The sequence below is a fragment of the Xyrauchen texanus genome, chromosome 43 (assembly GCF_025860055.1).
Source record: "Xyrauchen texanus isolate HMW12.3.18 chromosome 43, RBS_HiC_50CHRs, whole genome shotgun sequence".
NCBI classification, from domain to species: domain Eukaryota; kingdom Metazoa; phylum Chordata; class Actinopteri; order Cypriniformes; family Catostomidae; genus Xyrauchen; species Xyrauchen texanus.
Window position 1 is genome coordinate 19,280,458 of NC_068318.1, and position 24,670 is coordinate 19,305,127.

General features: G+C 37.4%; 2 protein-coding genes across 6 annotated transcripts; both read left to right on the forward strand.

Annotated features, from left to right (window-relative positions):
* Positions 1-1,675: 1,675 nt before the first annotated feature.
* On the forward strand, positions 1,676-13,035 carry frmd8 (FERM domain containing 8). 4 transcript variants are annotated; one of them, XM_052115959.1, is made up of 11 exons: positions 1,676-1,754; positions 3,321-3,408; positions 3,555-3,722; positions 4,009-4,110; positions 4,192-4,250; positions 5,223-5,389; positions 6,384-6,590; positions 6,750-6,873; positions 8,043-8,192; positions 9,448-9,673; positions 10,513-13,035. In XM_052115959.1, the coding sequence occupies exons 2-11, from the start codon at positions 3,321-3,323 to the stop codon at positions 10,623-10,625; spliced, it is 1,404 nt and encodes a 467-aa protein (XP_051971919.1). In that variant the 5' UTR covers positions 1,676-1,754; the 3' UTR covers positions 10,626-13,035. The 4 variants fall into 4 exon arrangements, with proteins under 4 accessions (XP_051971919.1, XP_051971917.1, XP_051971918.1 ...); XM_052115957.1 differs by lacking the exon at positions 1,676-1,754 and adding an exon at positions 2,744-3,084; XM_052115958.1 differs by lacking the exon at positions 1,676-1,754 and adding an exon at positions 2,744-2,965.
* Positions 13,036-14,841: 1,806 nt separating this feature from the next.
* Positions 14,842-24,667, forward strand: vps51 (VPS51 subunit of GARP complex). Of its 2 annotated transcripts, none has more exons than XM_052116580.1 (11): positions 14,842-15,130; positions 15,466-15,595; positions 17,731-17,877; positions 18,040-18,259; positions 19,877-20,768; positions 20,914-21,129; positions 21,212-21,295; positions 21,391-21,525; positions 23,247-23,368; positions 23,717-23,804; positions 23,934-24,666. In XM_052116580.1, the coding sequence occupies exons 1-11, from the start codon at positions 14,954-14,956 to the stop codon at positions 24,192-24,194; spliced, it is 2,472 nt and encodes an 823-aa protein (XP_051972540.1). In that variant the 5' UTR covers positions 14,842-14,953; the 3' UTR covers positions 24,195-24,666. The 2 variants fall into 2 exon arrangements, with proteins under 2 accessions (XP_051972540.1, XP_051972541.1); XM_052116581.1 differs by lacking the exon at positions 14,842-15,130 and adding an exon at positions 15,152-15,349 and having other exon boundaries at positions 23,934-24,667.
* The last annotated feature ends 3 nt before the right edge of the window (positions 24,668-24,670 follow it).

The window sequence follows — 24,670 nt, forward strand, 5'->3', positions numbered from 1 at the left end:
ACTTTCAGTTACATAATACCTGCCCTATCCTCAAAAACAAATATTCATTTTTTTGTCATTGAGGACTTGTGCGAAAAACTGCATGGTTTTAACATATTTGGTTGATTGTAGAACCTGACATGTGTTTACCATCACACGAGGTGTTACCCATGTTTTAACACATTTATTTTGGTGATAGAATAGCCTGGTTGGTGTTTCTGCCTGTGAGACTAAGCACTACCCATGTGTGTAACATATTTATTTCTGTGGTAACGCATCCTGATGAGTGTTTCTGCCTGTCAAGATCTACTGCCTACGTTTTTAACACATTTGTTTCTCTGGTAGCACATACTGATGGAGGTGGGGATAAAATGTGGTATTCAGGAAGGTGATGCATGCCAAAATTCCACCTAGTAATATTACAGGTTTTGTTAGTAAACTCAGTTAAGGTAGGTAGAAGAATGACAACTCTTATTTTCTAATTAATTTCTAGTTCTTGCAAATGTTAAAACAGGCCAGAGAAACCATAGGTTAAACTATAGAGAGCTTATCACCATGGATGGGTTAATATGAAACTATTGGTTCTATAATTGGTAACACAACAATAAGGGTCCATTTGTTAACATTAGTTAATTAATTAGGTACCATGAACAAACAATGAGCAATGTCTTTTTTAATGTTACATAGTAAAAATGCAATTGTTAGTTAATGTCAGTTCATATAAACTAAAGTTAACTAATACTATGTTTTATTTTAAAAATGTACTAGTATTTGTTGAAATATACATTAACTAAGATTAATACATTCTGTTGTTAGTTCATGTTAACTAAAGATGTTCACTAATGTTAACAAATGGAACCTTATTCTAAAATGTTATGAACATATTTGTAATAGAAAATAGTAGTGTAATTTTCTATATACTGTATGTACACACAGTGCTAGGTAGTAGTGCAATCTGTGTTATGTAATCAGATTACAAAAATAAGTACTTGTAATTGGACTATATTACATTTAATTATGTGTGTAATCATATGACAGTTACATTTGTATGGATTATGTGATTACGTTTCTAATCAATAAACAGCAATAATAATGCATAATTTACAGATTATTCTCATACATTTTAAAGAGCACTACTTATATTGAAGACAGCATTAACAGAATATAACAACATTCAGAAATAACTTGACTTTCAAATGCTGGGAAAAAGAACTGAGCAATGCAATCTTAATCTGACAAAAAGTATATCCATTGAAAAAGACTCTTTGAAGCCCTTGAAGGTTTTATTTATATGTTTACATGGACTGTATATGTTCATGCATTTTAAAGTACTTAATCGATTTTAATTAAAATATGCAACAAGTAATCCAGTAAGTAATCATATTAGATTACCTAAAAAGAGTAATCTAAAATGTTAAATTATAGATTAGAATTGAAATTGAGTAATTTGTAATCAGGACAGCATTAGGCCTATACTTCAGAAGTAATCTACCCTGCAACGATTAACAAACAGATGTAGTGTTTATTCAGACTGTCTTAAAAAAAAACATCTTGCATCTTGGTTATGTGGTTTATGCAATCCAATACAGCAGATGGCACCAACTCATGCCAATGATGAGGATGAATCACGTGCGTCCCTAACTCTAAACAGACTTGGCTTTGGCGCCGCACAGAAAAGATTAAAACCTGGAGGGGATTGGCGGTTCTTCTTGGATGGAGCATGTTAGACCTGTGCCAAACGGTTCTGAGTAGCTTATTCAGCATTAATCGCCAAGGTAAAGTCGATACGTTACTCAACAACACCAGTCAATATCGCTATGCACTTATTAGTGATTTAATATATTGCAGCATATTGTTGTATATCCTTTTCAGATTCTTAGGTGCAATTTATACCTTTATCAAATGCATACGTTGTCACCATAAAATGTTCGTGTTTATGGTTATTTTACGAGATGTACGTAATAGGTAATAGATAATAGCCTAAATAGATAGCCTAGTGTCAACTGTTAAGGGAATAGTTCACCCAAAAATGAAAATTCTCTCATCATTTACTCACTATCATACCATCCCAGATTACCTTCTTCAGCAGAACATAAATTAAGATTTTTATAAGAATATTTCAGCTCTGCAGGTCCGTACAATGCAAGTGAATGGTGGCCAGAACTTTCAAGCTCCAAAAAGCACATATAGGCAGCATAAAAGTAATCCATACGACTCCAGTGGTATAATCCATGTCTACAGAAGTGATATGATAGGTGTGTGTGAGAAACGGATCAATATTTAAGTTTTTACTATAAACCTCTGCCAGTGACCAACCTGACCAGAATGTGGCAATATGCACAAAGAATGTGAATTGCCAAGTGATTTATAGTATTAAAAAAAGGACTTAAACATTGATCTGTCTCTCACCCACAACTATCATATTGCTTCTGAAGACATGGATTAAACAAGGGAGTCATTTCGATTACGTTTATGCTACCTTTATGTGCTATTTGAACCTTCGAGTTTTGGTCACCATTCGCTTGCATTGAACAGATCAACAGAGCTGAGAGATTCTTCTGAAAATCTTAATTTGTGTTCAGCAGAAGAAAGAAAGCCATACACATCTGAGATGGCACGAGGGTTAGTAAATGATGAGAGAATTTTCAGTTTTGAGGTTAATGTATTGAGCCATGACGCGACACCTTCTGGCAGTATTTAGTATTTCGCTTGAATATTTATGAGGTTTATTCCAGGTTTTTAAGGATTTCACTGGTGGGCGCTGTTTTAAGAACATTATCCAGCTGCGCTACTGCTGCCGTCATACTCTCAGCCCTTTTGTGTAACTTAATCCCGCCAAATATCGATGCTTTTAGTCTCTTTTCATCGAGAAAGAATCTCCTGAAGCGAAGCGAGGTGTAGTGTCTCGGTATGTTAATGTATGTAGTGTGTTAACCAGGCAGTTATTATTGGAGTGTCTAGCTAACATTAGCCGGGTCAGCAGAGGGTAAAAAACTATTTTTTTATTCTCTTACTGTACTATTTATTTTATATTGCTTGTATTTAAAAAAAAAAAAAAAAAGATTTGAAGCACAAAGGGAGCAAACAGGTTGTAAATCATACAAGGTAAATTTCAGGAACTTAAAACTCGCTTCGTTAGCCTTCAATATTTACTGTACTGCTGTTAAGAAACTGTTTACTACTAAAGAGTGGTTATGCTTTACTTGGATATCAAAACTGATTACTAATATTTCTGTTTAGTTTGTACATAAACCAACCAAAAGTCGCAGAATTCTCTTGTGTACAATGCTTGATGTTTGCTAGTGTATTTATTTGTTTGAATGTCTGCATTTCTGGATTAGATGGAGGGAGATGTTGGTGACTTCCCCACTGAGCCATCAGAGCACTCTAATTCCCAGCGAGAAAGTGTGGCTTCCTCACTCACCAGAGGTTAGTTCTTTGTTCCCCATATATATATATATATATATATATATATATATATATATATATATATATATATATATTATTTGGTTCCTCTCTGGAAGTCCTTATCTGATGATTGTTGACCTGACATGATCAATTATTTGTTTTTACAGCCCAGGATTTATTGGTGTACTTGGCGAGTGACAGCGCAGTGCACTTGACTTTGGAGAATCTTGGTGGTGTGAATGCTCAGGAGCTCGGTCGCAATGTCCGGGAGGCCCTCGACATTCCCAACTCTGCTGTAGATGTGTTTGCTTTCTGGTTCTGCTCTCCCTTGCTTGGTAATGAAAGTTATTTTATGCTCGTGTAACGGTAGCCATCTAGCTGTGCTGTGTGTAAACCTCACTCCACTGGTACTCCACATATTTTCACATAAATTGGACAATTATTTGTTTATTAGGTTGGAAATTGCTCGTAGCAAAAATAAAAACGTTCATGATAATTGGACAGAGGTTGCCTGTATGAAAACCTGCCCTGATGTTTGAACGGCATAATGCTTTATTCATGAAGTCTTTCCTGTAATCTGCCACCTTTGCCTCATTTTGCTTTTGTGATATGTTTAAATAGAGCTGCAGTTGAAGCCAAAACATCAGCCCTACAAGCTGTGTCGTCAGTGGCAGGACCTGCTGTACCGCTTCACTGAGGCCCCTGCAGAAGACATTTCTCAAGGTTTGTGAGTGTTTTCTTTGCACACTTTATTTCACTTGAAAGTTGAGGTGTTTAACGAAAATGCATTTCTGTATTTTTCAGATGAGCCAAGTCTTGTGTTCAAAAGAAATGTTTTTTATCCCAGATCAAAAGAACTTCAGGTACTGAACATGTTGAAATCTTATTTTTCCTGTATAATTAAACATTGTCTACCTTAAAGGAAAAGGTTACACAAAAATGAGAATTCTCTCATCATTTACTCGCTCTCATGCCATCTAAGATGTCCATGACTTACTTACTTCTGCAGAACTCAAACAAAGATTTTTTTTAATAAATATCTCTGCTCTGTAGGTACATACAATGCAAGTGAATGGTGACTAAACTTTGATGCACCAAAAAGCACATAAAGGCAATAGTATCCTTACGACTCCAGTTTTTAAATCCATGTCTTCTAAAGCGACCGTATACATTTTTCTTTGGTGAGAACTGACCAAAATATAACTCCTTTTCACAATAAACCTTAACATCATTAGTCTCCTTGGCGATCATGATTTCAAGCTTGATAACATTCCTAGCACCATCTGCGCATGCACCGAGCCAGATGTAGAGTTATATTTTGATTTATTCACCCCAAAACTGATTGGATTGCTTCTGAAGAAATGGATTTAATCACTGAAGTTTAATGGATTACTTTTATGATGCTTTTATGTGCTTTTTGGAGCTTCAAAGTTCTGTTCACTATTCCATTGCATTTTGTGGACAAACATATTCATACACATCTTGGATGGCATGAGGGTGAGTAAATGATGAGTGAATTTTATTTTTGGGTGAACTTTTCCTTTAAAGGGACACCCTCACGTTGTCCCAACCCTGCATGACTTTATTTATTCTGTGGAACATGAAAGGTGTTCGGTAGAATGCCAGCCTCATTTACCATTCACTTTCATTGTAGGGAAAAAAGATACATTGAAAGTGAATTGTGACTGAGGTAAACATTCTGCCTAACATCTCCAAGGAAGCCATTCAACTTTGGAAAAACGTGTGTGATGACAATTTTCATTTATGTTTGAACTATCCCTTTAAGTTTGTTTTGCCCTGCAAGATTGTGTTAATTTATATATTTTTAATATTAGATTGAAGATGAAGGAGTGTTAAGGCTGCTTTATGAGGAGGCCAAGATGAATATCTTAGAGGTCCGTTACCCTTGTGACCCTGAACACTGGTTGACGTTGGGAGCGTTGTCATGTGCTATTGAGCTGGGGAATGGGCTAGATGACCAAGCTGTCACAGCAGCAATCAGGTACCCTCCTCTGGTTAAACTAGGTTAATGTAAAGCTGTTTTGGCTCTTGAACAAGGTTTCACTTCCTGCAAAAGAATGAGTCTGGCAAAATAAACCCTGACAGGCTTACGAAGACCACAACGCAAATCTAAAGAGGTTTATTTTGCGATTATAGCACTGATTACATGGCTACTTAACAAATAAACAAATGAAACTCATAAAATGAGTAAAAGAGACCGTAGAGTGCTCAGACTTTGGCGTCACACAGAAGTGTCACTTCTTTTCCGAATCCATGCAATGTGTGATTAGAATGAATGTTTCTGTAAATCATTAATGAAACTGACTGTAAAGAAAGCAAGGATATTAAATGAGACATTATGTAATAAAAATGGAGTGCATGGATCTTAATTTAGACACATTACAAAAACAAACTTTTACTCCTATAATGTGTATTGATTTACATGAACAAATATTTATTCTACATGTTTTCAAATTCAACAGTTTGTAGAAAAGTTTACCCAAAATTAGAGTTGACCTCATTAAATCCAAATATGTATATATAATTATGGCATTTCATGGCTCAACTAAAGCATTCGTGGCACCGCAATTTCAGGACCCACTGCAGCCAAATAAGATACATTTCCTTTAGAGTGCACGCTCATGAGACACAACACGCAGTGAAAGTATCTCAATGCAAAACTGTGTCTTTTCCACTACACAACTCAGTCACTGGTGAGTGGAATCTGAACTGTTACTAGCCAGTGGCTACTAACAGAAATGTTTTATTTGCATTGTGGAAAATTTTGTTGCATATGCGAGGGATTTAGACCTTATTGCTGAGGGCTGTATGTCGGATATTGGTTACCTTGGATGGCGGTCATTTATCCAGTTTAGCAGTCATTGCACACAAATAATTGACTGCAGAATGCAGTTACTGAACAATCAGAATCAAGTATTCCTGTGAGTGATGAGAAAGATGAATTAATTTCACTCCATGCCCTAATGTTTTTCCAGAGAGAAGAAGTTATCCTCCTTCCTGCCAGCCCAAGTTGCTTTAGGAGGAGGAGGTTTTCTGTCCACCCTGAGAGGGAGGGGAGGGCGGCACACTGAGATGGAGCAAAATCTATTAAAGGAGTATCGTTCAGTTTGCTCCTCCAGCCAGGAGCCCACGACTCTGCTGCACCAGTACCTCAGGATCTGCCACACCCTGCCTTACTACGGGTATAATCACAGCAAGTGGAGGGTTGTGTGGATATCACATTGTTAGATCACGGGCCAATTTAGGTTGGGAGTTGGCACAGTTTGAATAATTGGGGGGAAAAACATTGGAAGTCTTTGCTATAATTATAACCTTGCATATGTTTATCTTTGCTTTGACAGATGTGCTTTCTTCATGGGTGAGATAGACAAGCCAGCCCAGGGCCTCCTTCACAGAGGTGGCCGTAAATCTGTGAATGTGGGCATCAGTCTGGAAGGAGTATATGTCATGGATGTAAAAGAGAAGGTCTGGGTCTTTATACTCCATATGAACATTAAAGGAATAGTTCTCATTTTCTCATCCATATGCCATGTCAAACTCGTATGACTTTCTTTTTTCTGTGGAACATAAATTAAGTTTTTGTTGATTGATGTATGTATGATATTTATATCCATACAGTGTGGGTCCAACACATTCAAGCTACAGAAAGCACATAAAGGCAGAACAAAGGTAATCCATACTACTCAACTGTACAATTTACAAATGTAACCCATACAATATAATGTTTAATCCATGCTTCTGAAGCAATACAATCTCTGCATGTACATGCATGTTGTAATTGAGCATCAAATCATGGTTGTACCAAGGAGACTGCTGATGTCAAGATTTATAGTGAAAAAGGACTTGGTCTGTTACTCAACCAAATCTGATCATTTAGCTTCAGAAGACATGGAGTAGAGGGCCTGGGTAGCTTACTGGTAAAAGATGCTGGCTACCACCCCTGGAGTTTGCATCCCAGGGTGTGCTGAGTGACTCCAGCCAGGTCTCCTAAGCAACCAAATTGGCCCGGTTCCTAGGGAGGGTAGAGTCACATAGTCTCATATTCAATATAATGTGGTTCGTTCTTGGTGGGGCGCGAGGACTTAAAAGCACATCAAATTTATTGTCACACGACCATATACACAAGTGCAACAGTGGGTGAAAGTCTTGTGTGCAGTTCCGAGCAACAGAGCAGTCATGACAGTGACGAGACATACCAATTTACAATAAACAACATATTTACACAACAAAATGTACATATCAAATGTACACATAATTACACAACACAATAATAATATACAATGTACAGGAAACAATATAGAATACACGTACAATAAAAATAAATAATAAAAAAAAATTAGTATGAATTACCTCTGCCTTTGTTCTTTTTGGAGCTTGGATGTTTTGGACCCTTGGACTTGAATTGTATGGATATAAACAAATCATACATGCATGGTAATATCTTTGTGTTTCGCAGATGAATAAGTCAAACAAGTTTGAGATGGCATGAGGGTGAGTAAATTATGAGAGAATTTAAATTTTTGTGTGAACTATTCCTTTAATGGTTTGACTGTTGAGTGCTCTGTGTTTTGCTTTCTGAATCAGATTTTGTCCATCGGAATCATAATCAAATCTCTGGTTCTGATCTCCTTCAGCATGTCCTACTTGGTCTGAAGTTCTGTGAACTTTCCTGGGAACACAGTTACCCTGAGACAGAGGGTGACTCGCATATACTCTGGCTGGAGTTTGATGGGGAGGAGGCTGGCGTGCCAGTCAATAAATTATTAAAGATTTATTCCAAACAGGTAAGCATACAATTGATGCCTGGATTTGTAAAATGTAGTGAAAGATATTAAGAAAAAGTTATGTATTAAAGGGGTCATGAAAGGCAATTTTTTTCTGATTTTATTATCTTCATTGAGGTCCACTGATAATGTTAGTAAAGTTTTATTTTCATAGTTTAGTAATGAGTGATACATTTCCACCCTGTTTCTGGCCCTCTGTCTGAAATGATTGGTTTTGGCCTCTGCGTCTCCTTTAAACTTCAACTATTCTGATTGGCTAACATCGTGCAGGCCCTCAAATTCAGCCATATTTGAAACTCAATCGGAAGAGAACAAACAAGCTCATTTTAGGTTTTACACACAACATACATCGAACACATTTCATCCGAATATTTTAAACTTCACTCAAGCACAGCATCACCATAAACTATCAAACAGTCATGACATTTTAAATATTCATGAACAAAACGGTTTAATCACTGTTTTGTTGTCAAGTCCAAACGTTTTTAACTGACCCGTTCTTCAATAACAGTTCCTTTGCAAAGCTGGAATCATATTATGACTGGTTCACAAGCAGTCCACGCTAATATTAGCTGCACATACACAGTCCATAGCACAGAGAAACATGACACACACACCGATGCACTGAGGCACAGATCGCCAGAAAATCATCCAAACGGTCAAAGATGTCCAGCTATTGCATGACATAGAGCAGCTGAATGAAGCCGAGCAGAGTCTCTTTTTCTGAGTTGTAACTGACACCATGTCTTTTAAATGCACCTCGATATACTTGACAATGCTCGAAAAAGTCTGTGTAATGCATTTTATATGCATAAGAAATTTCAAAATAGTCCAGATGAATCCACTTTGTTATTCAGGAATAGTCGGTCACACTAGGCTTGTCTCTCTTACACTCTATTTACGAACGGAGCGTCAGTGGGCGGGGCCAAGGGTGAGATGACACCTGTTGCAGGGCGTGTAAATACAACTGAGCTTGAATGAATCATGAATGCACAGTTTTCAAAACAAGATGTTTCAAAAAGGTGGGAAATATACAGTAAATTATTTTTTTAGACTGGGGAGGAAGTTTTCAGTTTGAAATTGACTGTATGATTATAGTCTTATAAATACCTCTTACATGTCTACATATCAAGGAAAATTAGATTTTCCATTTAATGACTAAAAAAATATGCAACTGTATTATGTTATAAAGAGGATAAGTACAGTTGTGTTCATGTTATTCTTAAGAGATTTTCTATTCACTTTTGTCCTCCAGGCTGAGCTGATGAGTGGTCTGATTGAGTTTTGTGTGGAGTTACGCTCTGTCTCTGAGTCAGCAGCTACAGGGACTGACGGTGAAGTCACACCTTCCCAAGCACCTTCAGTTCAGGCGGAAGGCAGCGAGAAAACCCGAGAGAGACGGCAGGGCAAACTGCGCAGACAGAACAGCGTGGTCTGTAGCCGAGTACATTCGCTCAGTACCATTAACTATGTTGATGACGGTAAGATACTAAAGTGGTTACTGAGAATAAACAACAGACACAGCATACTTTTTGAGAAGTGTGCATATTCATTTGTTGACACTAGTATTGCGGGTACATGTAAGGATTAGGCCATTCTATACATCTGCCATTGTAATCATTTAGTGTAATTTGGGACAGTTTATCTAAAAATTTAAATTCAGTAATTTAATCACCCTCATGTTGTTTCAGACTTGTATGACTTTCTTTTGTCGAACACAAAAGGAGATGTTAAAGGAAAATTCCGGGTTCAATACAAGTTGAGCTCAATCGACAGCATTTGTGGCATACTGTTGATTACCACAAACATTTATTTTGACTCGTCCCTCCTTTTCTTTAAAAAAAGGAAAAATCTGGGATACAGTGTAGCATTTACAATGGAAGTCAATGGGGCCAATCCATAATCATTAAAATACTGTTTCAAAAGTATAGCCACAAGACGTAAACGATATATTAAACCCTCCAAAAAATTGGCCACATTCACTTCCATTGTAAGTGTCTCACTGTAACCTCGATTTTTGCCTTTTTTAAAGAAAAGGAGGGGCAAGTAAAAATACATTTTTGTTCTAATCGACATTATGCCACAAATGCTGTCGATTGAGCTTAACTTGTATTGAACCCAGAAAAATCCTTTAAGCAGAATATTAGGCTGACCATTCCCTTTCATTGTATGGAAAAAAGATGTGGATAACATTCTGTGCTTTTATAGGGGTTTGGAACAACATGAGGGTTAGTGAAGTATGACAGAATAGTAATTTTAGTGTGAACTATGCCTTTAACTTTTTCATAAAGCTCTTTTTGATTAACCTCCATTGTTTCAGGCAAAGAGATCAAGCGTCTGAAGCCAAAGAGAGCTGCTTCTTTCTTCACACGACAGGCGCAGCCTCCCACTTACTCGGCTGTTGAGGTGACTGAAAGTTTGGAGCAAGGGTGAGCCCCAAGCTTTAACACTGCCCTCTTCTGCCTGGTGACCAAAAATAAATCTGTCCATTGAGATTCTCAGAGACAATGTTTGTTACACAGTACAAAATTGATCTAAATGGACATATCGGACCAAGATCACAAACTGAATAGCTTAACCACTATTTATAGATGATTTGTGCATTATGTCACAAGATTTCTCCGTTGGCCAGGAAAAAAGAATGTGAAATTTGATTTAATGTGCTGTTGTGATAAACTAATTAAGACATTTTGGTTCAAATGCAGTGGCTGTTAGACAGGCAAGGGAAGGGGGCTTGACAAACATCTGAAATCTTTGTTTAGAATCTCTGAATGTAGATTTCAACTATGCAACCATCAAACCAAACTACATCCCAGTGGCTGTAAATCAAGAGTACACTTTGAGTCATGCCATTGATACCGATACAGAACTAGTCCTCCTGCACCAAAGCAAACAGTGAATGCCTCTAATAAAGGCCAACTGCTTCTATACACAAACCAGGGCTCCTCTATGGCAGAGCATTGCGGAGACACCATGGAGTAAGAAACAACATTCCGCACTACATATCTACTGAATATGTGTATTGTTTTGCTGTTGATGATAGGGCTTGTCTGCATATGCAGATTTCTACCGAGCAGCAAGATAGTTGTTACTACATCAAATAGATTTGTATTTGTTCAGTGATGACCAAAGTTACATTATGACACAGCAAATCGAGTGTATTTGTATAGTTACCTGAAACTTTAATCCGTAGTGTGTGTGAAGTGTGACAGAAGTTTCAGTAGAATGTATCAGTGGTCCCACTACCTTGTTGCTCTGGAGAACTATGCCTTTCTGATGGAGGTCCCACAAGAATGTCATCTGCATTTGTAATAACGAATGAACCTTTTATATGTCTACGTTCACTTTAGTAAATAAATAAAATCACCAGTTTTGGAGGTATTTTGTGATGCAATGTAAGAAACCCATCTCTAAGCATTGTACTGTATTTCCGGGCTCTTTGAGCTGAATGTACTTAACTAAATGTATCAATTGTTTTGCTAAATGAATAGCAACACAGGGCTCGACATTAATGCTTGTCCGGGATAACCACAAATAATTGCTAAGGAATGCTACTTGTGAGATGTAATTGTTAGGTTATCTGTTCTTAGTATGATCCTTAATGTCCATTTACAATCTTTGCAACATTTTACCTGAAGTACAATGTATGTACAGCTACATGTGTGCTATTGTATGTCAATTTGAAGCACTGTAATATGGTCATCATAATCAAATATTCTTTCATACTAGTGTTGAACATTAAAACCCATGACGTATATCTATTATACCCTGCATAGACAAAGTGCAGTAACTACACGTTGTCAAAATGAGTTTGTTGTTTTTTGGGGGACTGAATTATGGTTTCTTAGTCTATGATTTTTGAGTTGGTTCACTATATGGTTGAATTTGTGTCCCTAAGTGCTTGTTTTGTTTTGCCATTAAAGGTAATGCACTTTTTATTTGACAAGAGACTTAAGGATTCTGGCAAGTAAACAATCAATTTAACTTGTCTGAAGGACAAGTACCTGGAAAGCTTAATGTCAAGCCTTAAAATATTAACAGCTTTTCACTTAGTCTGTATTTATCCATGCTTATCATCTACTGGCTTAAATTGATTGTGGAATATGCATCTTTCTGTAAATTGTTCTTTGCCTGCTCACACTAGAGACTTGATCACATTTAAATGTGTGTAAAATGAAAGTCTTTCAAATTTTCTTTTGTAATAAGCTGAACTGTGAAATGATAACAGCACCCAGTTGTTTTGAAAAATGGACCAGCGGAATGGTGGAAAATGAACGGTCTACACTGAATTCAGAATTGTTCACTGCATTGGTGCAAAGCTTTTGCACTGCCATGAAGACATTAATCCCAAATCTTCTGTATTATTGCACCATTTATTTTTTTTAAACCATTCTAATATTTTTATTTCAGTCTGAACATGCAGGCACACAGTTCACGCACCCACAAACTGTTGTAGTAGTCACGTCTATGTCATAGAACTAGTAAATCAGTCAGTACTAATTTAAAGTGCCTTTTTATATGTACATTTGTCCATCACTATAGTTTTAGCTGTCACTGTACGTCATATCATTTTCTTGAATGGTATCTTCATCACATTTTGTTGTTTGTGAATTTATACACAAATTAGCACTACCAATTTTTTGTGTCTTTATGATTACCTAAAACCATTTATATGCAACATTAACCTTTTTATTCCTGCTTTATACTAACTTCTGAATGTGACTTTAGAATGGATTTTATATTGAGGTTATATTTAAGTGATGCCTGCAATGAGGTCTTTAAAGTGTTTATCAAATTTAATTGCATCCTGAGGAGAAAAAAGTAGGCAAGAAATAAATGTAACAGTAACTCAATTTTGTGTCTTATTTGCATGTTTTTAAAGGTTTAGTTCACTGAAAATGAAAATTCTGTCATTTACTCACACTGATTTTGCAACAGCTGGGTACTCAATATTAATTTTGAAGAATAAAACTCAGAGTCAGGTTTTGCAATAATCAAATGAGAGAGTTTACTCTGATTGTTCCCTACAGGTTCAATTGGCATCATGATTCGATTAGATACAACAGTTATAAGGACAGGAAGTCAAAGTGAAGGATTAAAAATAGTCCAACGCAATTATAGTCATATGCAAATTAAATTAAGGGTGTCAACGTACTACATTTTCTAGCATTCTGAAGGGTCAGCTGCTTCAAACATTTGAACGTATTACAGGTATAGACTGTTTCTGTCTTCATGCAAACAACAATTGTTTGCCACAACATGAATCAAGGTCTCAAACTTGGTTGAAACCAACTTATTGAAAGCAGAGGTTAGATCAGTTATGGTTACTCCTTATTTCTTTACGTCAAAGGGTACCAAGGAGAGCAGTTAAAATCCTTGGAAGTTGTTTTCGACTATGACAAAGTCACATTTGAGAGGGCACAATAACCGTAAATAATTCAGAGACATAAGTTATTTAGACATTCACTGTGTGGAGGTGTTATCTTCTCCGGAATAGAGGCCTTCTCCTCAACCCAGATGGAATGCTAGGCCTCACATCTGTGGCACATTAGGACAGTGCACAGAGAGAAACAAAAGGACACTCCATTGCACAAGACAGCACACTATTGCTGCATCTAGTTAAATAGGGTATATGATTCGTAATGTAATAGAAATAGAAATGGAATAAATGCAATACAACATAAAATGATCATCCTCTGGAGGCCAGGTTAAATGAGTAAGCACTGCATTCCTGACATGGGTCAGACCTTCACTCACCTCTCAAATCACATACATATTACTTGTACTTATTAGGAAAAGAGAACAGACCCTTGATTAATATAATAAGAATAAGTAAGGATGATAAAGATAAGGTATAATAAAAAACATATTTTAAAATCCACCACTTCACTACTTTATATTTCTGATGCAGCACACAAAAGGATTTCCTAAGGATGTCATTCGCTGATCTCAATACACTGCAAGTTGATAGTGACTCACTTTAAAACTTAAAAAAGGACTCAAAATGTCATAAAAGTTGAAGATTTCCACTTTTCAATTTCATAAAATTCCATCAAACTGAATTGAGTGATCTTTAACAAAATAAAAAACCCTTAATATAAAAAAATCTTAATTTTAAGTTTTATTAATTTAACTGTTAAAAGTTACACTATTCAATTTGATGAAATTTTATTAAATTAAATGTAAATCTTAAAAATATACTAAAGTATGTTTTTGAGTGTGTGATGTGTGTCATATTCCGAGTCTTCAGAAGGCATACAATGGTATTTGGTGAGAAAGAAGATGAAATTGAAGTTATTTTTCTGTGAACATCTTTAAAAGTGCACATTTTGTACTTTTGCTTTCGCTTTTCACTTCAGATTTTCACTGTAAAATAATATAACTCTTGTATTGTAGGCCATTGTATGTATCCGTCAGTAGCCTACATTCTTCAGATTACTGCTTTAGTGTTCCGCAGAAGATAAGATGATGATATAATTTTCATTTTTACTTGAACTATTCCACTCAACAGAAACAACATTTTCTGATCTAACTTATATAAAATGTAATTATATGTGTTAATGTATTATTGTTAGATTATTACATTTGTTTATCTAAAACTTTTATTGTGAAATATTGTTTTCATTAGCGCCATTTTGGATCAGCGCAACTGTCCCATCAACAAACTGAGTTGGCAAGCGGAGCTCTCGCAACAGAACAGATGTTTAGGTGATATCTGCCATTCATTAAAGAAATAACGTCTTTCTTCCGTCGTGGTGAAAATGAGCTCACCCACAACTCCACCGGATTCAGACCCGACCCGACGGCGGCGTATGCACGGTATGCTGAAGGTTTATTACGGCCTCAATGAGGAAGGAAAAGCTGCAGAACAAGCCGAATCTCTGGATCCCTGTGATATAAATGGGCCTCATTTCGATCCAGAGGTTTATTTAAATAAGGTAAAGTCTGAATAGTAACTGGCGGTGTTTCTTCACGTAGGGCTGGGTGTCAGTCAGCTGTTTGCCATTGAAAATGCTTTCACTTTAAATTTATATTCTACATTTTGTGCCACACATGCATAATTGTCAACTACTTCGAGAGCATTTGTGGTACTCGACTGTGATACATCTCATAGATGGAAATACCAGACTTCATTTTTAAGGACCTTTATAAAGAAGGCAAGAAATAAATGAAACAACAACTTCATTTGGTGTCTTGTTTGTATGTTTTTAAAAGTTTAGTTCACCTGAAAATGATTGTGTATTGTTCTTGGGTTTGATTCGAAATGTTTCAGTTGAGGAAGGAATGTTCTCTGACTGAGCTGATGGACCATGAGAGCTGCATGGTGAAGCAGATCAGATCTCTGGACAGTGACATGCAAACCCTGGTTTATGAAAACTACAATAAGTTCATTTCGGCCACAGGTCAGTGCACAATGGTACAGCGGTCAATTATGTGACGCTCATTTTTTTTCTCCAGAACTATTAAATTATTCAAAAATAATAATAGGAAAACTATGTAATTCATCTTCTATGAAGAACATGTTTTCAATTTCTCACTTTAAAGTCATTTTGATTTAGAAGTGCAGAAAAATATGATTTGTATTTTTTTTAACATGCAAGCAGACTTTTTTGTTTTTGTACATAAAACATGGAAGACCCCTTTAGTCCCTCATGACTGTGTGACCAAAAACATTTTTAGCTTATGTGGTGTCACCCTGAGAAATTATCTTGAAATTTGCCCCTCATAGATTCATGATATTTGGCAAAAATATTGTTTAGCTTGAAAAAAGTCTTTGAAAACGTATTTTGAAATGAATAATTTATTTGCGTACATTCAAGTATAGTACTTTAATTTATTTTACTGGATGGTGACACCACATTACATTTACATTACATTTACATTTATTCATTTGGCAGACGCTTTTATCCAAAGCAACTTACAAAAGAGGAAAAAACATCAGCGAATCATCTTAGGGAGACAGTGGTACAAAAAGTGCCATATTACAAAGTTTCACTATGATCAGAATAGTATACAAAACAGATTTAAGTGCAACAAGAAATGTAAATAATAATTTTTTTTAAATTTTTTTTTTTAGTTACCGTTTAAGTGCTTTTGGAAAAGATGTGTTTTTAGCCGTTTTTTGAAGATAGAGAGTGAGTTATCTTCACGGATTGAGTTGGGAAGGTCATTCCACCACTGTGGTATGATGAAACTGAAAGTCCGGGAAAGTGTTTTGGTGCCTCTTTTGTTTTGGTACGACAAGGCGACGTTCCTTAGCTGACCGCAGGCTTCTGGTGGGAATGTAGCTCTGCATAAATGTTTTTAGGTATGCTGGAGCAGACCCAGTGACTGTTTTGTAAGCCAGCATCAGGGCCTTGAATTTAATACGTGCATGAACTGGCAGCCAGTGGAGAGAGACAAAAGGTACGTACACACTGCCAGCGACATCGCGCGCGACAGCGACTCAATGCCATTCATTTTCAATGTGAGCACAGCGACTTCCGGCGATACGAGCTGTCGCGACCGTTGGCGCTAGATGTGGGCGTGTCCAGCGACGCGACAAAGTTGAGAAAAGTTCAACTTTGGAGCGACTAACGGAAGCGACAGCCAATAGGAGAGACGACGGGAGAGCTCACGTGATCCTTCTCTCTTTCTCTCAGCTCCTGTAGTAACGGAAAGATGGATGAAAGGCTAATTCTTGCTGTTAGAAATGTTCCAGTGCTCTATGATATGTCTCTTCCCACGTACAAGGACATTTTAAAGAAAAATACTGCGTGGAAAGGTGTATCTGAGATCGCGGGGATTTTATGGACCCAGACAGACCGACATTTGCATTTTACGCGCAGATAAACAGCCGCTCTGGCAAACAGCACGCCTTGTTTCTCATTCATCTTTGATATAAAGCATTTTATGTACTGATTCCATTTATATTTAGTCTTTTCCCTACAAAATGTTTGTTTTTAGTGGCAAGAAAAGAGATTCGCTGTCAACAGCAATGGAATGGCATCCGTGAATGTCATTTATAAACGTTACTAGGCAACCAGTAGTGGGAACACCCACTAGCGACTTCACCGCCAGCCACTGGCGACCTGCAGCGATAAAGTCGCTGGCAGTGTGTACGCAGCTAAAGAGTGGTGTAACATGTGCTCTCTTAGGCTCATTAAAGACCAGACGTGCTGCTGCATTCTGGATCATAGAATGGACCTGTAGATAGATCGCTTTTTTAAAATGACATTTTAAAAGTCATAGAATTAATGTTTCTTTGCTGAAAATGCCTTAAATGTTTTCAAACATTTTTGAAAGCAAATTGGACACCAAGATTACATTTCTTTGAACTTGACGCGCGTGTTGTAAACTAGATTTTAAAAAGATTTCTCATTTTTAATCACCTTCGACAACCATATTTGTCAAAGACCCAGATATACACGTAATTGTTGTGGGAGTCCAGAATTGTAGTTATCTAATTCCAGTTAGTTTCTGATTTTCTTCTACATTTCTCAAATTCTTCCTGTTATTCTTCTCTGAATACTTACGGATGCCTGAATATGATCCATAGACACAATCAGAAAAATGAAGAATGACTTCAAGAAGATGGAAGATGAGATGGACTGCTTGTCTGCAAACATGACTGCAATCACAGAGTTTAGTGCCTGCATTAGTGGAACACTACAGAACCAACATGCACAGATCACCAAACTGTCAGGTGTGAATATTTAAATAACAAACATAAGATCCATCTCACAGGCAGTTACTGATAGTATACAAACTAAAACATTTTCAAACCATATCAGTCACTCTCATATAAATCTTCAGAGCTTAGGGGTGTTTTGTTTCAACTCGTGTCACTTTCTCTTCCTCTGTGTAGGTGTCCACACTCTCCTGTGTAAGCTGCAGTTCCTGTTTGAGCTGCCAGCAAGGCTCAATAAGTGTCTGGATCTGCAGGCCTATGCACAGGCAGTAAGCGCCCACCGGAGGGCGCGATGTGTTCTGCAGCAGTATAGTCATATGCCTTCATTCAGGGGCATACAGGATGACTGTCATGTCATTATGGAGCAGCTCGCTCAGCAGTTGCGGCAGAAATTCAGGTCTGCAGTCTCTATGTTGTTATGTGACTTTTGTAATCATCTCTCTAAGACTAAGTTAAGAGGCCTTGTCTAGTACAATACAGGCAGAAGCATCTGGACTTGGTTTATTTAGCAACTTATCTGAGAAGCTTGATGAATTATCTGATGGTGAGTACATCATCAAGGAGGCAACTCCCACATTTTTTATCTTAGAATGTGGATTACACCATCAGAACGAAGACTCACACCACAATTGACTTGTTTCATGATGTCCCTTTATGTGAAAGGTTTATATGCCGGACGAGTACATCTGATGAAACTTGGAATGGGCATTTTGTGTAATTTTGTAGTCGAGTACTCTAACACACAAAAATAATCGACAAGGAATAATAAATTATTTGATTATTTAAGTTCAACCTTTTGATCCTGTTGTCTTCTAGACTCTGTTATTTGTTATATTATATATTTGTTTGCTCACTCTCACAAATAGAAACATACATTTCAAGTGATACACTTAATAATAAAACTAAATAGTGACAGAATGTTATTTTTGGGCGAACTATTCATTTAACTGCGCCAAACGATGCATTGAGTTTAACAGCAAGATTTAGGCGAGAGAAACGGTTTCATTGTTGCTCATGGCAAGCAGTGTTTTCACTATTCTAATATTTAAAGCTGAATGTGTACTCGATTAATTGATAACTTGTGCACATCCCTAGATGAAACCATGGGGATAGAGTGCTTCAACATATTTAAAGGAATATTCCGGGTTCAATACAAGTCAAGCGCAGTCAAAAACATTTGTGGCATAATATTGATACCACAAAAATGTATTTTGATTTGCCCCTCCTTATCTTTAAAAAAAAGCAAGTGAATGGGGGCCAATTTTTGAACTTTAAAAATCTACCTTTTTCAAAATTATTGCCACATAAACAAAATGCATGTAAACAAGATTTTAATAAGATAAAATCACTTACTAACGTTTTCTATGTACATTTATAGCCATTTTTACATTGCAAAATGTAAAATTTGCAAGTGTTTTTATAAAATTAGCTTCACATTTCTGTCTTTAAAACCTCCAAAAATTGGAGCACTTCACTTCCATTATAAGTGCCTCACTGTAACCTTGATTTTTGCTTTTTTTTAAGTAAAGGAGGGAGTTTAAATAAATGAGTAGAAATCAATATTATGCCACAAGTGCTGTTGATAGAGCGAAACTTGTATTTAACCCGGAACATTTCTTTAACTTGGATAAACCAAGTCTTAGGGATGCACCGAAATTGTGGCTGCTGAAAGAGGAAAAAAAGCAGAAGATCTTTGCCACAAATTTGAACAGAAACTGTTACTTAAATTCTGGCAGACACACTTTAAAGGGCAAAGAGTAAAACAAATTTAGAAGTGGAGCCTAAATATTATGATAGTAGCTAAGTGTTGTCACTTAACAAAATATTTATGAAATTATTATTTAAAAAAAAAAAGTCTAATTGAAAACAAATTTTGGTTTCTATGTACAGTTTTGGCCAGAATTGTCATTTTGGTGCATCGTTACCAACTCTAGATGGTTCTGAGAACAGAACATTATTGAATATGAAAAAGTGGTCCTTTACGAGGATCTTCTCTACCTTGATTTGCTTGCAGGGATGGTGGTTCGAGTGCGAAGGATCTCTCAGAATGTGTTGAGCTTCTTCTGCAGTTAGATGAACCAGCAGAGGAGCTTTGCGACAAGTTCATAAGCCACGCCCAGTCCAGATTGGAGGCGGACCTCCAGGGATTGGAGGCGGAGCTTAAAGACTCAACAGTTGTTGATACTGGTGGAAACTTTGCCCAAAAAACAAGTCCTAGATCAAATCCTGTCTCTCCATCTAACACCTCTGCATTCAATCCTTTCCTCTCTCCTACTGCCGGAACAGATATTCTAGAGTTCGTAGATCGAGGCTGTAATGAGTTTGTTAGCAACCTCTGTTTGGTTATTGCCTCCTATCAAGAGTTGTTTATCAACCGTCCACAGGAATGCGAATTGGCTTCGAAGAACATTCCTGAGATGGCTAATGGCAAGCTACATGTATTTGTCGACACCCTGGCTTCTAGATATTTCTCTTTGGTGGAACAAAGGATACAGGAAGAAAAAGGGGTGGGAGATAACTCCCTATTAGTGAGAGCTCTGGACCGTTTCCATCGCAGATTGCAGGCCATATCTAAACTACTTCCTGGGTCAGCGGTGCCCAGCCAAGGAACTGAGATTGTGGTGCGGGCAGCAAGAGAGAGAATCAAACAGTACCTGTCTGCTTTACAAACCTTCTACCATGACAGCCTTACTGATGTAAGACAGGCTTTGGCTGCCCCACGCATATCTGCAGGTGGGGCCAGCGCATCAGGAGGAGGAGCTACATGTAAAGATACCCCGCCCAGTCTGCCAGATCTGCTGACTTCCTTGTCAAACTTTATTCTCAATCAGTTAAAGTCTGTATTAGCCTCAGTGCATCTCTTTACAGCAAAGGACATCACGTTCTCCAACAAGCCTTATTTCAAGGTAAAGGATTTTATCATTATATGGATGTTGAAATAAATAAATTTCCCGTAACCAGTTTGATTAGGCTTGTCATTTTAATACTGGACAGTACTGTTGTTCCATGTTTTGTCTTCTGTCTAATACCTGTTTCATATGTTTCTCTTAGGGTGAGTTTTGCAGTCAAGGTGTGCGTGAGGGTCTGGTGGTAAGCTTTATTAAGTTCATTTGCCAGTCGTCTAGGCAGTATTGTGAAAGTGCCGGCGACAGAGGCGGCTCCACCCCTCCTGCTCTCCTTCTGTTGCTCTCTCATCTCTGTCTGGATTACGAGACCTCCACCATCTCATACATCCTAACGCTCACAGACGAACAGTTTCTAGTACAGGTATTCTATATCCAACATATTCCGACAACCTCTAACAAAATCTCTGACTGGGTTTAAATGCAGAATTTTCCTTTCTTAATAGCACCACACTCCGGTAACTCCAGTTACAGCACTTTGTACAGAGGCCAGAGAGGCTGCACAAAAACTATTGAATCACTATGTGAAGGTAAGAAAAGTCAGTCTGATTCTTTCCATAGAAATTTATTTTGGGGTAGGAGGTTGTTGTACCACATTTGCTGGTTTGGCTTTATTTTGATGCAGGTTCAGGGATTAATTATCTCTCAGATGTTGAGGAAGAGTGTGGAAACTAGAGACTGGGTGAACACCATCGAACCTCGAAACGTCCGGGCTGTAATGAAGAGAGTGGTGGAAGATACCACCTCTATTGATGTACAGGTGATGCATGTTTAAGACCACTTACAGAGTATGTACATGCATCACAGAAGATATCTGTAATTTTCTGTGAAAGTCGTGGAAGTTGCTACCGCCGTGTCATTTCCACCACATCTCAAATTCTGTATTGTTTAATATAATCCTTTGATGGAAATTACATTTTTAAGTTTTTGAAATACAATGTCTTACTCATTTGTCTTGCTAACATTTTCCATACAGTGAATAATAGTTTCACACTTTTTGCATAATTTGGCAAAATTACATCTTAATTTGAAATGATGGCAAAAAAAAAAAAATTCTACTTTTTTTTTTTAAACATCACTTGTCACATAAACTCAAGCATGTTCATTACAGACACTTTTATTGACTTGGTTAACAAGTACACCACCTTCTGAAGAAAAGAAAAAAACATTTTTCAAGGGCAAAATTGTTAGGTGTGTGGAAATGATCCACAACTGTGGGACATTCGTAATTTTTGAGAAATTAAAAGGAAAAAGAAAAAAAATATATAGATAATTATCATAGTTTTAAACATGTACAAATTTCTGTTTCCTATTATAATAGATTTTCATAGTTTAATATTGAATGCCTGAGTCTGGGACAAGGCTTAAACACTTAAATCTGTACATAAAAGGCTTTTGAAGATGAGACCTCTTATTTAGCTTTAATGATAACTTTTTGATTGGAGAACATTTGATTGGACATGATTTGGAAAGGCACACACCTGTCTAATATAAGGTCCCACAGTTAACAGTGCATGTCAGAGCACAAACCAAACCATGAAGTCCAAGGAATTGTCTGTAGACCTCCGAGACAGGATTGTATTGAGGCACAAATTTCTGCAGCATTGCAGTGGCCTCCATCATCCGTAAATGGAACAAGTTTTGAACCACCAGGACTCTTCCTAGAGCTGGCCGCCCAGCCAAACTGAGCGATCGGGGAAGAAGGGCCTTAGTCAGGGAGGTGACCAAGAACCCGAAGGTCACTCTGACAGAGCCCCAGCATTTCTCTGTGGAGAGAGGAGAACCTTCCAGAAGAACAACTATTTCTGCAGCACTCCACCAATCAGGCCTGTATGGTAGAGTGGCCAGACGGAAGCCACTCCTCAGTAAAAGGCACATGACTGCCCACCTGGAGTTTGCCAAAAGGCACCTGAAGGACTCTCAGACCTCATGAAACAAATATTGAACTCTTTGGCCTGAATGGCAAGCGTCAAGTCTAGAGAAACCAGGCACCGCTCATCACCTGGCCAAAACCATCCCTACAGTGAAGCATGGTGGTGGCAGCCATCATGCTGTGGGGATGTTATTCAGTGGCAGGAACTGGGAGACTAGACAGGATCGAGGGAAAGATGAGTGCAGCATTGTATAGAGACATCCTTGATGAAAACCTGCTCCAGAGCACTCTGGACCTCAGACTGGGGCAAATGTTCATCTTCCAAAAGGACAACGACCCTAAGCACACAGCCAAGATTACAAAGGAGTGGTTACGGGACAACTCTGTGAATGTCCTTGAGTGGCCCAGCCGTTTTATGTTATATCTCGTTTGAAGATCTAAAACAAATTAGTATGAAAAATACACAAAATAGAAGAAATCAGGAAGGGGACACTACTTTTTCAAAGCACTGTATTTACCCATTTTGCTCTTATCCATGTAAATTATATTTCTATTAGTCAATTACTCTAATGTTTTTTTTCTGTCTGTATTGTATTTGTTTTCCCTAGGTTGGACTGCTTTATGAGGAGGGGGTTCGGAAAGCACACAGCAGTGACTCCAGCAAACGTACCTTCTCTGTGTACAGCAGTTCTAGACAACAGATTCGATATGCACCAAGTTACACTCCCAGGTACAGGATCACTTCACTTAATGTACTGACTAAAATAAAATCTATTTCAAAATATTAAAGGAATAATCTGGGTTCAATACAAGTTGAGCTCAGTCAAAAGCATTTGAGGCCTAATGTTGATTAGTACATAAATTAATTTTGACAATTGAGCTTAACTTGTATTGAACCCAGACAATATTCCTTTCAGTTGTTAACAAGGGCCAGTTTGCCAGCTTACTTTGATATTTGACACTGACAATCGTCCAGTATCATAAAAAATATTAGAATTGGAATATCAGTAGTCACAAAGAGCACATATACTTATTTGAAATCAATTTGTAAATAACTTGTATTTATTAATTGTTCCAGTGCTCCAATGGACACAAACTTACTTAGTAACATTCACAAGCTGTTTTCTGAGAGGATTGACATCTTTAGTCCAGTTGAGTTCAACAAGGTAGGATTGACAATGTGTTTAATCTCTCTTTTAACTATTAGCAAAGTATTCATTTTTAAAATGCTAACTGAGCTATGTAAAATTTCAGAAGTGTCAAATTCCGTATAACTAATTTCTCTCTTGTCCTAGGTCTCAGTGCTAACTGGCATCATTAAAATAAGTCTGAAGACATTACTTGAATGTGTCCGTCTCCGTACATTTGGCCGCTATGGCCTGCAGCAAATCCAGGTGGATTGCCACTACCTACAGATGTACCTGTGGCGGTTTGTGTCTGATGAGAACTTGGTGCACTTCCTGTTGGATGAGATTGTCGGTAGTGCTGCCCACCGTTGCCTGGACCCCTCTCCAATGGAGCAAAGTGTCATTGAGGTCATCTGTGAGAGAGGGTAGAGAGGGACAAAGATTACCATTGACTACCTTTAAATAGTTAGGGTTTGGTTTTGCTTTCCTTATAACTACAAACCAATTTGTGGAATACTTGAAATTCAGTTTTCATGTAATTGAGTATTAAAGGAATAGTTCACCCAACTGGATTGAAGGTGGCTGGATTGAAATTGGAATGGACCCTTTGCTTGAGTCTGTCTCTTCGAAGGAAGCGAAGAATTTGGGTGTGGACATTTGTGTGTGTTGGGTGCTAAGATTAAATGCTATGACCTCTTGAAAACAATGTAGCATTAAAAGATAACCCATGGATTTAAATACATCAAATCATTGTCTGTCTTGCTGCATTTATAGGTAAGGTTTCTGTTTATGAAAATAAAGTCACTAAATTAAAACCTTTTTTTATGGTTGCTTCATGAGTATGACTAAGGCTGCTGGATGTTATGTAGTGAATAAACATAATACACAAAAACTTTGCGTCACGC